Source organism: Chaetodon trifascialis, chromosome 9, assembly GCF_039877785.1.
Source record: "Chaetodon trifascialis isolate fChaTrf1 chromosome 9, fChaTrf1.hap1, whole genome shotgun sequence".
In the NCBI taxonomy this organism is placed as follows: domain Eukaryota; kingdom Metazoa; phylum Chordata; class Actinopteri; order Chaetodontiformes; family Chaetodontidae; genus Chaetodon; species Chaetodon trifascialis.
In genome coordinates, this window is record NC_092064.1 from 18804875 (window position 1) to 18822524 (window position 17650).

Here is a 17650-nt window from a genome sequence, read left to right on the forward strand (position 1 = left end):
GAATACTAGCAAGTGAGCAGTGTTTCCCCAAATAGATTAAAAACAAATCATTACAGAGCTGCATGCACTCCAGCTGTGATACAGGTTAAGTGTCAAAAAGTGACAATTTCTCGCAGCAAGGCATGTATCTAAAAGGTCAGGACACCGCTAACGTTTCTGAAAGGTCAGATTCTTTTAAATTAAAAAATGGCAGAGAAAACATGTAGTCCCTGCTATGCCAGTGTTTCACAAGCCAATAACAGCTCCTCTCAACACAACTGATTCGATAAGGGATTACTTTCAGATGAGACCATGTGTTCTGTAAATTATAGATCTCCCGGTCAGCCGCTGCCATAGCGTACAAGAACAAACTGCAGCAAAAAGGGCCTGAACTAACAGAAGCATTTGAAACCACAATTGCGCTCAAGCACAACCTAAATATGTCCTGCACTATTTTGTCATGCAGATCACACTCATCCTGTCCCCAGCTGGCTCAAGCACAGACTTGTAGCAGCGGGCATCAGCACTAATTTACAGTCAGAAAGCTATGAGTGGAGGTAATGATGGGCAAACATTCCCATTTGGCACAATCAAACAACACTGAGGCACACAAGAGGTTACAAGTGAAAATAGGCTGCCACTTATTGACAAAAATGTTAATTTTAGTCAGCCATTGGTGCCACAGTAAGAAATTCTTATGTAATTACTGAAAGTGTGTCTGCTACACTGAATATACAGTTGAGTAGAGCTAGAAGCTTTTTTCTCTCTTGGCTGTGGTATATGTTTGTGTATGTATGCTCCGCTGGAAAAGCCACACTGCAAATGAATCAGGCGGTTTGAGGGGGAGTGTTGGATTTTCACATCACTGGGTTTAATGATGCGTGTGGTATCCAAGCATGAAATTAGGATAAATCACTTATTGTCTCCTCTCTCTCTTTCTCTCCTCTTACAAACATACACACATTTTTTCTGTCTCATATCCTCTTATTGCGTTATCATTTTCGATCAAGTCTCCTGAATATTTATCCTGTCTCAAACAGAAGCGCTGCATCTGTTCATGATTCATGCTTTTTACACTAACAGCACCATCCCTATGCTTTCGCTCCAACCACTAATCCCCTTAACATAGTCACCTCAGTTCTCTCTCAGCCTCATCTCCGTCCTCGCTTCCATCTCCAGAGCGTTTCCTTCCTGGAGGGTAGCTCGTGTACATACAGACATGTGGAGGTCAGAGTCAATGTAAAGTCAAGCTAATCTGCCATGACTGTTTGCTACTAAAGGTGTCCTTAAGGGGATCTGAATCAAAATCAGACAGACTGTGACATTTAGCGAGGCAGACATGCTGTGCTGCTACACCCTCAGTACATCTTAATTCACTGGCAATCAAAATCAAAAACTCCACGTACCATGACATAACATGGTTTTGTAAAGTCACTGTACAATGTATGTAATAATCAGCTTCCATTCTGTTTAATTTAACTTTCTATTCCAACACGTTCACGTCACGTTCTCCAAAACCTTTAAGAGTTTCCACTGAAAAACAAATGAAATGCTTATAGAAGCGTTTTTTAGATTGTTATTGAATCTTCTGAGATTCTTTGATTAACAGTGATTACTTGCTCAGACAGAAAATAACTACAACTATCTGATATTTCACAAAGATTAGCAAATATTAAGTCCAAGAAAATTGATGGCAGAACTTTTTTTTTTTCTTTAATTATCTGCCCCATTAATCACCTCAGGGCCCCTCAAACTGGATCCTGCTTAGCTGCTGTACACTCTGGATATGCAGATATCGGATATCAGACTTCCTCTTCTGAGCGCAGGTCATTGTTTAGCAACATCAGATGGAAAAATGGCAAAAAGGATGAATTTCAGCTAATCTTTACAAACATACATACATATGAATGCGGCTGAATTTTTAAAAAGGCTAATAAAAAACTAAATCATCATCATTCGATAAACTAAACAATAGAGGGTTTCCAAGCTTGCATTTTCTTTTTTAACTGTGTTTCTGGTCTATAACAACTCCTGAGGGAAATATCTGGCTCTCTGGCTGCTAAACACTCCAGCGTTCAGCAGCTAGTTGCTGACTGTGTCTGTTTGGTGCTAAGCAGGTGGTATCCAGTATGTTTTTGGAGCTTTGTCATTGAAAACAGCTGCCTGATCGACCCCTTTCACATTATTATTTGATAGACTATTACCATAAAAAGTTTCTGGCAACTTAAAGAAAAATATCTGAATTACTTTCAGATGAAGTATGACTGCTGCAGCAGTGATTGATAGCTGCTCTGTATGTGTGTGTGTGTGTGTGTGTGTGTGTGTGTGTGTGTGTGTGTGTGTGTGTGTGTGTGTGTGTGTGTGTGTGAGACCAGGTATTTATCACGTTGTGGGGACAAAAATCTGTTTACACAGTGACATTGTGGGGACTCACTTGCCTTATGGGGACAAAATACAGGTCCCCTTAATGTAAATCATTAAATTTTAAGGTGAAGACTGAGGATAGGGTTACGGGTTAGGTAAGGTTAGGTTAGGTATAGATTAAGATTAAGATTAAGATCCTTCCTTTATTAATCACCCACACAACACAACATGCATATGCTCTTTGGTGCACACAACATTACATGCACATGCACATGCCATGCTTCGGTGAAATTGCTTCCTCCGCATTTAAACCATTCTGTTCAGTCCTTCCTCCGCAACAGACGAGGAGTGGTGGGCAGCCAGCTGATGGCGGTGCCTGGGGCCTGAGTTCCTTCTTGTCACCGTTGTTCGGGTGGTGATCTTCTTGCATGTTTTTAGTGGGTTTTTTTTTTTTAAGGAGGATACCCCAGGTGAACACATGCAAACTCCACACAGAAAGGCCCCCTTTTTTTTTCCTCAAGCAGCAGGCTCGGTGGAGGACATGCCCCCGGCATCCACAGCAGGATTTGAACCGGGACCTTCCAGCTGTGAGGCGACAGTGTTACCACTTGTTCCACCGTGCCAACATAGGGTAGGGTTAGGGTTAGGAATAGGCAAATAGTGGTTGTGGTTAGGGTTAGGGTTAGGGTTGGGGTAACTCTCCAAGAAATGAATTTAAGTCTATGTAATGTCCTCATAAGTTATGTATACACAACTGTGTGTGTGTGTGTGTGTGTGTGTGTGTGTGTGTGTGTGTGTGTGTGTGTGCGTGTGTGTGTGTTCTGCTGTTTCTTCATTTACGACATCACAACAACAACAATTTTTCTACAGAAAAATTTTTTATTCATAATTAGAAGTTAGATGTCCCAAAGATAAAAATCATTATAAAGATCACTAAACTGTGCACAGTTCATAAACAGACACTTCACTTACACACACACACACACACACACACACACACACACACACACACACACACACTCACTCAACCAATTAAATACAGCTTTACCAAAAAGATGCATTAATTTCACTGGCAGCGCACTTACACAGATAGCTGTCACAGACCGATAAGAAGGTTAAACGCAGACTTCTCCTTGGTACCTGAACGATAAAAGTTTACTCATACATCAACAAACAGCAGAAGAAACTGTTGTTATCACTCAGCCCAATGGGCCAGACTTTAGAACATAAAGCAACACATACATCAACCAACTAACATTTAGAAGTTAGTAAAGACCATAATCATAGTTAGCTGAAGGATAAAATGTTTGAAATTTAATACCTGTTACACAACCAGACCCCGCAACCCCGAAAGGGATAGGCGGTATAGAAAATGGATGGGTGGACGACCAAACCTCTATTTATGTACTTTCATTGAAAGCTTTCTACTGGCCAATCAAATGTTCGGCTTTCTTTCAGGCTCCTACAAAAAGACCTGCCGTGCAGAGTTTTTCTGGACTAAAGCAATCCATATCTACTGCTTTCCCCTATCTGTGTCTTTTCATGTTGCATTGTTTTGCTCAGAGCTCTCATGGGTTTGCCAGGATAACGTGTTCTATTGAGTGTTCCATCATATATTGAATTGGTACCCCAATTGTGAAACAGTTGAAGGGAACCCGTGGAGCAGATTTCCAAGCTCAAGTGTGAGATTTTCATTACACACCCTACAAAAGTGGTAAGAAGAAGCATGTACCAGAGAGAGACGAAGGAGTAGCTGAGAGGAGGAAAAAGTGTCTGAACATTATTTGATGGCTCTTTCATTGTAGCTGCTGTCAGTGAGCGCTCCTCTGAGAGGACATTACAAGCACATAACGAGTGTATTTGAGTTGACGTCTTCCTCAGTCATCTGCATCGCACTCATTTGGGTATGTGTGTGCAATTTCTCATGTTTTTTTGGTTTTTTTTGGAGCAATAACTGGACACTTTTTATCATCCTCCTCACCCTAGAGACAAAATTACAAATATGAGTTTGTACTTTGTTCTACACGGTTGCTCCTTTTCTGTCGCATTCCCCTTCAGGTGTTGGAGAATCTGCAGGCGTTTAAGGCTTTCACACAGCAAATAAAGCAAAAAGAATAGGTTGCCCTCTCCCACAGGGCAAATAACAGGTTGCTGTAAAGGTCTTCACAGCATGTCGCGACAGACACATGCAGAAGCGTATGTTTGTGTGCGTGTGTGTTCATATGGGGATGCGACAAAATAAAGGAAAACAGGTGGGAGGGGGCACAGTTTATGAGGATTTGCTGGAGAGAGGTTATACGGGTCCCTTTTCTTTCTCCCTCCCTCATGTCACTCTCACTCAGAGCTGAGTGAGGCAACATCGTCTCCCTGCCTGACTCTTCACATCACTGTGGGCTTCTTTATAACCTGCAGGAAAACATTTCTAACTCGAGATTTCTGATCTGTCACTAGAAAGAAAAGGAGTCAAGAAAAAAAGGCGACAAAGAGAGGAGAAGAAAAAAGCTCATTTTCTGAACTGAGGTTAGACCACACAGGGATATCTTCAATTTTAAAACACAGGTAAGATACTCGATCTATACCCACTCATTCATGGCATTCATTAACATTTACAGATATGCATCCACACAAGTAAGCACACGTACAAACATTGCATCAACATTTTTCCACCAATGTTTGCTTTATACACTCATTTTCATGGCTTATAATTAAGAAGTGAAATTTAAAATATGGTGTAATTTGCATAATTGTCTAATTACAAGTTTTATTTGCAGTCCTTTACTATTTCAGGTTTCTCTTTCATAGTAGTATCATTTTATACATGCAACATTTTATTATCACCATAAAGGGGCTGAAACAAATAAGCTTCACATCTGATGGAAAATCTGAATCTGAATGTTCTGAATGTTGAAATAAGTCTATCACTATCATAAATGCTGCCATGAAAGTGGGCCAAATTAAGATGAATTCCAATAAGCAGCAATGAGCATTTGTCTGGCAATCAACACTTTCATATGTGACTTTTCACAGCAGAGCATTAGCCAAACAGCAGGGAACCACAGAGGCAAAAGCACCTCACCAAACTGCAGGCGCATCAGTCCTGAAAGATAACAGCTTTCTTACACGTGATTTTCAGGCTGTGGGGTACTTCAGTACTTGATATGTGTTATATATTCATGTGGGTATGATATACATATATGCATGTACATTTTTTAGAAATATCTGGTGCTAATCTATTTTGCAATCATGTAGACAAAACCCACATTCAGGTGTTGCACATTGAACAAAATATTAGATTTTTCTATGAATAATTCATATTAAATGCTATGGAGCTCTTGACTGAACATAATGCAAAAAATAAACAAATAAAACTGGCAAATAACAACCTGCAGTCACAGGATGAAACTGACAAACATGGATAGGACAAGAAAATATGCATTTGTATGTATTTGAAAGTATTTTGGCAGCTCACCCACAAAGACTTTCACCCATTCCCCAAATGTCTAAGTGACATGCAGTAAAATATGAGCGGGACATTTTGCAAACTCCTTCCTCTTGTGTTTTAAATAACTTAAAAAAAAAACAAAAACTAAAATGTTATTAATTCATGTCTGTCAATGTCATTTTCTCAAAGAGCCGACTACTTTTGTCTCGATTTTAAAACCATTGTTTCCATGTCGTAGCCAAGTTACTGCAATGTAATTTCAACAGGAAAACTGACAATTTTTCTGGTACTCTGTGGCATTTGTGTGCCTCCTGTCAGCATGAATGAAGACCAGAAGGGAGGGTGCACTGCCAGAACTGAGAGCTGAATAGCACTGCACTTATAAGCTCTATTATTAGAAAATAACACACTAAAGACAAACAGGAAAACAGACATCAGGAAAAAGATTAAAAAAAATAAAAAATACTCAAGCTTCTTTCTTTAATATGGCAAAGAAAACTGGCAAGTAGGGAAGTGTTATTGTCCTATCTGCAAGGGAATACATGAGTGCACACTCCCACTCTGCAGCATCAACAATCACAAAAGAGTTTTTGACCAGTAGGAAACTCTTGAGCTCATACATTCTGCTGGTATTTGGCCTAACACAGTCAGCCTTACAACCTTAAATGCTGATTTTCTATTTCCTGCTCCTGTTTAAAGGCAAACATATGTGTTTGCATAACTTAAATTATGACTGTTCCTGGGTAGAGCAAAGACTATTAGAGAGGCTTTGACCTCTCTTAATGAAAGGTTAGGTTGGAGATAATAACATTTAGACAGCAGGTGATTATTAGCCCTGGAGACGAGGAAATACACTCTCACTGCAGTGTGAATGTCAGGGTACTGACTTAAACCAGCATCTGCTTCTGACTCTCATACAACTGCAGCTCATTCAAAACATCTCAGTTGTGAAGACGGGACTGTACAGTGAACAGAAATTCATTATCAACAGTTAAAGAGAGCACAAACTCTTTTAACCTGACACGCCAGATGTTTGTTACACAGAACCGTCTAGAAATTCATCCATGGAAACTGTTTGTCAAAGGGAAGGTGCTTTCATGAAATACTTGGCAGGTGATTGATTGAATCAGGAGGAAAACAATATCATCTTTTCCATCACGAAAAGCCTTCAGTGCTGTTCTTCGCTCTTCTTTCAATGAAGAAATATTCTCCAGTTCTGATATAACTGATGCTACAGCAGCATCTATGCTAATCTTTCCCCGCTGTCACCTGTCAAGAGCTGCCAGTAGTTTCTCACAGGATGCTGATCCAGCTGCCTCGCAAGGTAAAAACTTTTTCTGCCATCCACTTAAGAATGTGTGCTAAAACCATCATTTTGTGTGGTAACAGCACAGAGTCAAAAGGAGCAGGCCTCCTACATTCCCAATTGAAATAATGAGGTACACCATTAAGTCACCTCATCAGAATTGCATACGATCAACTTTGACCAGCCTCTGCCCCCAGCTCTCTTTGGATGCCTAAGCAGCCTCAAAATGATGGAAATGCAAAATTTATATTAAGTGCTTTGGTGCTAGGAAAATGTCAGGGGAGTCAGAGAGAGCAAAAAAAAAAAAAAGGACATGAAGGAAGACAGGAAAGCAGTGCTGACAGACAAAATAAGGTAAGAGAGAGCTGTTAGAAATTGTCCTCCCTGTTTTGCATTTGGAGGGTTCTCGATTCTCATCACGCCCCACGAATTAGCTGCAGGGTTTGGATGGCTTCCACAAAGGCCATGGCAACAGCGTTACTAGGCAAGGGTGAGTTTCTTCCAAGCTGTCAGATAATGTAGACGGCGTGAGACCAGATGGGATCAGAAAAAAATGACTGTTGTTGATTGTGGCCACGTGCCTTACAAATTAGAAATCAAAGACACAATGCAGTCTGCCACTGAGAGACACCCGCTCTAAAGTGGAGAGTGCTCCTCAGCAAGTAATGGTTACTAACAAGTTTTGAATTGGACATGGAAAATATTTTAACATGCCCTTCAAATTGATTGCGCTGATGTGCTGCACATATTGAATCAGTGGACTGGATCCATCTGCTAAAGATTTTATCAGCTGGCTGAGAGCGAGGGGATAGAAAAACTCAACCTTTCTCAACTCAGACTTCATTAAAGGATTCTTTATCATCATCTGTGATAGTGCATAAAACAATCTCAGCATGTCAAAAAATATGTTGCACTAAATCATGGTGCACAGCAAGTAAAATAAAAAATTGTGATACTGAGTGATACTTCACCCAAACATTACACATCACATGTCTTTTCCCTCTTCATAGACAAAAGTAAGTAAGTAAGTGCAGTTTTAGTGAAAGTTAAGGGGGAAGAAACAAAACATCTAAAGAAACCTCTCAAACCATTTCATCATCATGATGTATCTCTCCATCCACCAGGCCTATGAAATGATGAGCGTTTTAAATTCTACTATCCACAGTAGTTGACATCCATTTCAATTTGGAAGACAGGCCTTACAGACAAACCCAGTGTCCAAGCTCATGGACTCTCCTGCAAGTCCACAAGGGCTGCAAGTCCTCAAGGGCTGTTCGCCGTTTAATCGTCAAGTGCATGCGGGCTCTCTCGCACACATCCTGAACCCTTTATGCACCTTTTCCAAAAGTTCTCATTACTGCAGACTTCGCCAGAGGGAGATGCGCATATCACTTAATTAAAACCACAACCTAAGATCTCACTTTTTGTCCTGGAACTGAAGTCTCTCTTTAAATCACTCAGTTTATTAAACAACAAAAAAGTCATAAGCTTTTTTGCAAACTGCAGATTTCGCTTTTGTTTGTACACTGCATACTACATGCTACATTTTGGCCAAATCAGTACATACTGCTAACGCAGTAGCCGGTCTTGGTTCTGCTTGGGCAGAATATGCAGGGCCCATTATGGCAGACATGTCTGTGCTCATTATAACCATAATGTGCAGTAAATTGATAGCAAATGCTATTATGCCCGCTAACATAACCATATAACAGTCACACACTAAGACATTTTTAATCCTTTAAAGTTCTGAGAAAATGACTAGACTAACAATTTATCACATACATAACATTACATAACAAATCAATTAAAGGTTGTGAGTCCACAGTGATTTTCCTCTTCATTATATTTTTATAGCTGTGGGCTTATATCCACGAACTGCACTGATGGGGCAGCAGCAGCAGCCAGAAATGGGATTTAACAGCTCTTTGAAGGAAAAGGCACCAGGGTGCATAATGCTCCAATGCATGATACATCACTAGGCAGTGGTGGGCAAAAATACATCCATCATCTGTGACTCTATGGACATGTCAGTAAAACTCATGAGCGATCATTTATCCTCAAACTCAGTTATTTTTTCATCACACATTAAAAAAAAACCTTGTGGGTATAATTCACCTCTTGCCAGAACAGTTTCAGAAAAAATCTACAGGTGGGATTCATCACAAAGATCATGACATATGTGTGTCTCTGTGAGGATGAAGGATGTTTTTGTGGCATTACTCACACCAGTTATTGCTGGCCATTGCATTTTCACTTGGTCGTCCAGATCTCCAAGGAAGTCTTTAAAGGGCTCACAGTACCTCTTATAGTGTAAAGTCATGCAGTCACTTACGGTTTTATTTCACCAAATTTTGAAACATCAGTTGCTGAAAAATCAACTGAAATATAATAAGAAATGTATCATATACAATTGTGAACAGTAATTAATAACTAAGTGTCACTGACATAATGGAAATCTAAGCAAATGTCAGTGAAACAGGCTACACGTCTTGATTATACAAGTGATCCCAGACGAATCCTGAATGTGAGGTTGATTACTTATTTATGATTCCTTTAGTACTTATTGATTGACTGTTGATCATGCTCTCCCTTATTTTAAGGTTGGCTTCCAGGGACATGGATATCCTCATCGATGAGGATATTAGCGTGACTGGTAACACCATTCATGACACAGCACTAGAAAGACTGGAAAGCAGCAAAAGCCAAGGACTCAACCACAGTGACCCCCTGGACATGTTTATCGGCATGGAGCTTCTTCTCCGTTTCAAGTCTCTCTTCCTTCCTCTCTACTGCCTCATAGTGGTGGTGGCTGGTGTTGGGAACTCCTTCTTGTTGGCTTGCATCTTAGCTGACAAGAAACTCCACAATGCCACCAACTTTTTCATCGGCAACTTAGCAGCCGGAGACCTGCTGATGTGCTTGAGTTGTGTTCCACTGACTGTGTCTTATGCCTTTGATAGCCATGGCTGGGCTTTTGGGAGACCCCTCTGTCATCTGGTCCCCTTGCTGCAATGTGCCACAGTGTTTGCATCAGTGCTTTCACTCACTGCCATTGCTGTGGACCGCTACATTGTCGTAGGTAAGGGACTTAGCATTTTGCTGACTAGGGGTAATTTTTATCCTCAGTATTTGCAGGATTTGTAAACTGGCCATATGGTGTTGGTATCAAAAAAGACACTGTGATAGACAGCAATGCATGCTGATTACACATCCCTCTAATGCAACCTGGGGCTACTGAGATTACTGTTACTCTTTTTTTCCTTTCTGTCTCAGCTCACCCTGTACGGAGGAGGATCTCTGTGTGGGGTTGTGGTGCAGTCACTCTGGGTGTCTGGCTTTTATCTCTGGCCCTGGCTGCGCCTCCATCTCTCTACACACAATATCTGGACCTGCGACCCACTGGCATCGACCTGGTCGTGTGTGAGGAATTCTGGCCCGATAGTGGCAATCTGCGACTGCTCTACTCCTGCTTCATTCTCATAGCCTCTTATATGATCCCGCTGCTGTCAGTCAGCATATCATACTGTGCCATCACTGTCAGCCTAAAACGCTATTCAATACCTGGGGAGCCATCCAACAGCCAGCAGCATTGGAGCCAAAGGAGGAAGCGGACTTTCTCTCTGCTGGTGGCCTCAGTGCTGGCCTTCGCCCTGTGTTGGCTGCCCCTGCAGGTGAGTCTTACATCCAGACTGTTCAATCCAAAACAAAAAGCCAAACTATGAGTCATTTCTACCTGGACTATGAAATATGTTCAGTGGAATTTTAGAAAGATCTTGATTTGTGAGTTGGGAAGATGATCTTTATGAGTTCTTCTGCAGGTATCTGCTATAGCAAATCCTAAACTTGGTAGCAGTGACGCAATAAGAAAGAGTGACGCTTTAACTGTCCATGAGATGATTCAACTTTATACATCATTAACCACAGACAGTCATCATCAGGCAATTCTGTCTACAGAAACAACATTACGTCCACAATGAGCCACATAAAGGCCCAAGAGATTTCATCATCATATTACTGGAAGAATAAGGCAGGGTAGTGTGGTAGAGTTGCACTTGGGTGGACTCGGGGCTCCTCCTCCTGGTGCCACCATGTTTGTAGCAATAGTGCCTTCTTAGATGCCCCTATGGTAGATGAAATATGGTAACGTGCCCTTTAGGGTTCCCTTCCAGAGGAGAAACCTTGATGCTGTGACACACATGCTGCTCTACATACTAGAAAATGACTTGGCCTCTATGTGCCTCTAAACGGTTAAATGGTTAATAATTTCCTACATTTTTATTACAGAGGTGCAGTAGTCGTACTTTAAACCTGAGTTACACGATAAAACAATTTAAATCTTGTTGGGACCGTTTGTCCATAAAAACATTGCAACAATTACATGCAGCTAGCTGGTCTTCAGTACTGTTCAGAGCTCTCACCTTCTTCTAAAAGTCTATGATGTTGTTACAAAGTAGCTTTTCAGCCAGCTGTCATAAATTGTTTGTGTTTGCACACATAACCACATACATATTCATACTTATCATTAGTGAGTTTTGTCCAGGACAGGCCTCTCTCTGGGCCTGCCTGCCAGAACCCCAACCTTGAATGCCTCTTTAGCCTCTGCTAAGTCATGTGCAGTCACATGATATTTAAGTATTATCTACTGACATCATACACAGTACAAAGAGCTTAGGGTGAGAACTGTCATTACATTTTACATCAGAACACATAATTGAACCTATGGGTAGATAAACATCACTCATGAGGACACTGGTTCTCCTGTAGTATGTGCCTTACAAGGCACTATCAACCTTACAATTCATCTCAGGAGGACTATCAACATCAATGATGAAAGCATGGGCATCAGCAGCGCTAATGGATTGGTCATGCCACGGTGTTCTGACAGGCTTCACTTATGTAAAAATAGCTATGTGCTGGTAAGAGCAGTTGACTGGATAATAATACTGTTAACATCACGGAAGCGTCCATTTATATAAAGGTCAGCATTCATATCATCAACCATCTAAACATGTGGAATGATGATCATGAATAAAGGAATTTTTAAATGCAAGTCTATTCAAGTATACGTCCTCATTCTGTCAACACTCACAAGGTGTCTACATTAAGGATAATAAACTCTTTGTTATTAATCTTTAACTTTACAGCGATATACCAGACCTGATAACATTTGAGTCCAGTTTTTCCTAAATCATATTAAAATGATTTATCTTAAACACAAATTGTCACAGTTTAAATGGTAAGTGTAGCTGTGGCACTAATTGGCCGAATTGCACCAGCTCTAGAAATAGCTGACTTTGACCCCCTAACTCCCACTTTGATCGTCTCATTATATCACCACAAAACAGAGCCTTCAGGCCAGAGCTTCAGGTTGTACATCTGCAACATCGTTGCATCCAACACACACTTTAATGAGATGTATCTGTTGCTTACAGTGTCAGTATGTTGACAGTTAACTTCATGGCAAGCTTTTCTTTAAAATAATTGGACAGTGTCTCTGCCTACGCTCGGCTTAGGCCTGCTCTGCGTAGGTTTCATCAGCGCACTGTTGTGCCCGGCAGATGGACCCTCGGTATGATTCTTTATGTGTCCGCACCAATATCGGCCTGAAGTACAGTCCACACTGTGCAGATGCTCCATCTTGCACAGCAGGTTTGAGACACTCATGTTGTTCAACTTCATAGACGGCAGCTCATCCAGGTAGCAGGAGGTGAATCAGGGGATGTTTTCTCCACACTTATTTAACACTTGAGACAACTTTTAATACTATTAACATCCTTCTGGTTGTCTTTAAAGGCCACCCACTCTTGCTAAGTATCAGGGCAAAGTTCAAACAGTGCCTTTCGTGAAGACGCAATGCAGTGAGGAACTTCAGTAACTCATTCTCTTTGATAACTTTATTGTCCACAGTCTGATAAATCATAGGTTCAATCGAGGCCGGCTAGAACCAGGAACAAGTGGACCTCAACACTCTTTCCATAATCTTGGATGGGTGTCTAATGCATATTACAGATACATTTATGAGTCCTGCAGGGTACAAGTATGGCATTTGTTGTAATTAGTGAAAGGTGTCAAACTGAGCGAAGCAAACAGTTGGCTTTAGGTTGAGTGTATTTTTAAGAATTCATTACAGATTTAGAGCTTTTAGAGATTTAAATGTGGCCAGGGCTGTAACACAAGTTTTTCCATGTCGCTTTGTAGGTGCTGAACCTGTTGTTGGACCTTGACCCAGACTTCCACATCATAGGCAAGCGCTATGTAAACATCCTACAAGTCTGCTGTCATTTAGTGGCTATGAGCTCTACGTGTTACAACCCCTTCATCTATGCCTCACTGCACAGCAAGGTGCGCATGCACCTGAGAGGCTACCTCTGTCCTTGTCGTAATCGCCAGAGGGGGATGGGGGAGAGACCAGCATCCAGGAGCTGATTTCAGTCTGTGCCTGCCTGACATGCAAGGCCCTGTATTTGCCCACAAGCTAACACGTGCACCCCTTACACCGATGTTAATGTCTGACGTGTCCACGAGAAAGTAGGACAACTGCTCAACATCCATTTGAACCAGATTTCTCCACGTATTTCCAGCATTTCGTGACTTCAAGACATTTGGTCTTCTTTTGTACAGTGTCACCAGAGGCAGTGTTAGACAAGGCAACTTATGACAAAGTGACGAATAAGCAGATCCAGACCAGGCTGTAGTTTAGTATGATGGTGATGAAGAAGATTAATCCATCTACTGGGATCCCTGTGTTTTTCTTGGATGGCCGAGCACCTGGCGTAGACACTAAGCAGATCCTGCAGCTTTGAAAAGGCCAGCATCGGCATAAACAGATCCTCAGGCTGAGGGGCTCTGCAGCAGACATATGCAGGAGACTGAGACCAGGGGTGGCTACACTGCTCTAGGGCCTGGTTATACTTGAACAGTAATTGCTTCACTTCAGGGAACTGACCGAACAGTGAACCCTTCTCACCAGACAGGAGTTACAGACCAAGAAGAAGAAGATATGTAAAAGATGCAATGTGATTGTTTTATTTGGTCTGTGGTACTGAATGTGCATATTCTTATTCAGTTATGTCTCTCTTGTATTACATACCACCTCCGTGACATTAGATTAATCATGCTGAAATACACATTGCCTGTCATTTTAGTGTTACTGTGTGGTGTTTTGTCACTGTGCTTGCTTTGGCTTCGCAGTCTAATTTTCTGTGTCATCTGGGCACATGGATTAATACTCTTGTGTGTGTGCATACATATATAGTGTTGACACAAGGTAGGTGGACTCAGGTGCAGACTTGGAGACACTGGCATGGGTAAGTGCCAATTCTTCATTGAAGACTAACTACAAAAGAAAATGATCATTCTCAATGCAAAACAGATGTTGCAGAAAACGAAAACAACTGAGAGGCTGAAAATGTGGACAGTTTGTTGTTGGAAAAGATCAATATGTACAGCAGTGAGAGATAAAAATCTGCAACATATTTGTCACCTTCAAACCTCTGTGTGCAAAATGTAAGCAGTACCAAAGTTATAAAGGCGTTAACTGATGAACAAAGTCTCAGTGTTTTGCCTCTGTCTGGAAAACAAGATTGACGCAATGATCAACTTAATATTCAGAGCATGAACAATCAGTATAAAGTCATTCATAAGCATCAGCGGGCTGCTGCCACTGGGGCTCAGTTCTCATGAAGTGTGCTCTTTTAATGCTTTCTTTGTTTGACAAAACCTGGGTATCAAGTCCATTTTTGAGCATGCCGTCTGTTAAAAGACTAACCAGAGAAGCAACTAATGTGATCTAAATTATATTTAAGCAGCATTAATTCTGTTCAATGAGTTATTCAGAGTGCTAGTGTGATAAAAAAAAAAGTTGCTGCTGTTAACTGGAAGGGATGTAACGATGCATTAGCCTACACACAATAAGAGTATGACAACACCACTTGTTCGGTCAGCCAGCTGAACAAAAATACTGAGTCTATCTTTAGTGTGAACTGGTAAAACCAAGCTCCTTCTCCAAGTGTCACCTTTTACCAGATTTATCAGATTACTTCTGTTGCTCAGCCCCTCACCCTGATGTTTTTCTCTAAGTGAGCCTTGAGACTGCATTCAGCTCTCCTCAATTTGATTGTCACCCTGATGCTCTTTCTGAAAGTCATTGTTTTGCTCTTGATAAGGGAGGCTGTTTGTTTCAAAAGGTGAATTTCACCTTCCTCCAATGCCATGACGCCACACACAATGTCAGCACACAGCTAAAGCCACTGCAACTTGATTTGAAAGCTTTAGCACTGGGGTGGTCCTCCGCGCTTTATATATAGCACGTGAGACAGTTTGATCCGGTCCCTGAGCAAAACTATAAGTACAAGGAAGCAAATACTTAAACGATTTCACCACGTTTTCCGAGCGGTCACTTAATGCAGCACACGTAGCAGTTAATATAATGTCAGTGCGTCATGGCGCCTGTCAATAAAACAGAACTGCTTAGAGTTGCGCTTTCCAAGAAAAATGGGCAAACGCATTTTTTTTTTTCTTTGAAGTGAAAAGGTAAACCAGAGTAATTAAGCTAGTTTGTGGGACGCGCTGACAGATGAAGAAGAAGGCTAACCTCGAGTGTCATTACAGCCACAAACATGCTAAACTGGATGAGCTACAAGGACAAATACGCTTGGGTAAAGTTAACGCTCTTCGGTGGAGTTTGGATGCTCAACAAGCAGCTTTGACAAGACCATATCTGACAAGCAGCGTTATGCAGGCACGTTTCGTGGTGAGCGAGCTAATAGCTAAGAAGCTAAAAGCTCATTCAGAAGGAGAATTTGTGAATTTGTGTCTGCTAGCACCAGACAACGTGAAATTGTTCCAAAATGTCTCCCTGGAATAATTCAGAAAGATGACCTGCAAACCTGGAAAACCAGCTGCTGCATCATCATCGTCACTACCATCTGACCTCAGACGCCTCGCCAAAAAGAAGCAGCTCCAGTCAACACAGAGGTTAGTGTGGTATATGTGCTAACATAAATTAGTCTGGCCAGGGGACCTGCTAAGCTAACGGCAGCTACAGGTCGCAGCAGTTAGTGGTTACCCTGGTGATGTGCTGCCGGTGAACTCTCATATATGGCACCTTTTAGAGAAGACAGTAAATGGTAAAGACAAAAAATAATACATGACACCCAAGCTGTGGCGATGTTATTTTTGCCTTTTTTTATTTTTAACATTTCTCAAGACCACTTCAGATGTTTGGATAAGGCTAAGAGCTGCACCTCTTTGTTTGCTTCATATCACAATACATTGATATACAAACTGTGGTGTTTCGATCGACATGCTGAGGTTGATTCTGGCTAAGATCTTTATTTTATAAACAGACTAAGCTCCTTACAGTGGGGATTTGGACTTGCTTGTCCCCTGGGCTACCAGACAGATTACACTTTAACCACCTCAAATTATGGGCTCTGGCAGAGGAAAAAGACGTTATATGAAAAGGAGAATTTTCAAAATGTGCTGCAGGCAACTATATTGAGTCAACGGAAGCATAAGATTACCACCTTCATTGGAAATTGGGTATTGCTGTAATAGTGTATGGTAATATTCTGTGCAAAAAGTACTTCACTGTATGTGTACTAGAGCCATTGAGGAGGAAAAAGAATACTGTGCTTATGTGCAACTGACATAACCACAATATTGTTTTTCTCACCGTGCTCAACACCGAGATGCACAAAAGAGTTCAAGTGAAGACCACAGGCATTATACTGTGCAGCGGCAGGTATAAAAAGTTCTTGCTAGTTCCTGCCTGTGAATGGGAAATGTTTTGTGTGTCTATTCTTAAACCTTTGTACTTGCAGTACTTAAAAAAAACAAAAAACAAAAAACAATTCTAAATTATTGCCTGGAAGCTATTACGAATAGATTTTCTTAAGTCTCCATCCATGCATGCATGCATGTGTGTGTGTGTGTGTGTGTGTGTGTGTGTGTGTGTGTGTGCGTGCGTGCGTGTGTGCGTGTGTGCGTGTGTGCGTGTGTGTGTGTGTGTGTGTGGGCAGCAGGTTTTTGGTTGGGTGTTTGTCATTTCCTGACGGAACGCTTTGACATTTCAGAGAAACAGCATTACATTCAGGTACAAACCTACATCTTTATTTATGTTTCTGAGAGGACATGATGTAACTTTCATGGGAGGAAATCTACTGAGAAGGGCAGTTCGAAGAAATGATACTCTCCCAGGACACTACTTTTAGTGGATGTATAAAACTTAATGTTGTCCAGCACAACAGCTTTGCCACATATTCTACCTTTACATGTTTGGTGTTGAACTACTGGCCTGCATTTTGAAAGTGTCTCTCTAATATTCTGCCCCATCATGTCTGTAAAACATAAACAACTGTCATTAGAATGTGCAATTCAACACCACTGCAAAGTACAACCCCAGCAATAAACATGACTAACAGAGGTAGAATTTATGGATGATTCTGTTGTATGGTCTTGCATTAGATTTTACATGTGTGCTTAAGAAAGTGGTCACCGCATCTATATGCAGTATATATGTAAAATAGCTGTTCAGGGACGCAGTGCAAATACATTCT

General features: G+C 41.2%; 1 protein-coding gene across 1 annotated transcript; it reads left to right on the plus strand.

Moving 5' to 3' along the window:
- Positions 1-9707: 9707 nt before the first annotated feature.
- On the plus strand, positions 9708-14599 carry LOC139336721 (prolactin-releasing peptide receptor). The gene is made up of 3 exons (XM_070970915.1): positions 9708-10170; positions 10365-10762; positions 13290-14599. The coding sequence occupies exons 1-3, from the start codon at positions 9708-9710 to the stop codon at positions 13515-13517; spliced, it is 1089 nt and encodes a 362-aa protein (XP_070827016.1). The 3' UTR covers positions 13518-14599.
- The last annotated feature ends 3051 nt before the right edge of the window (positions 14600-17650 follow it).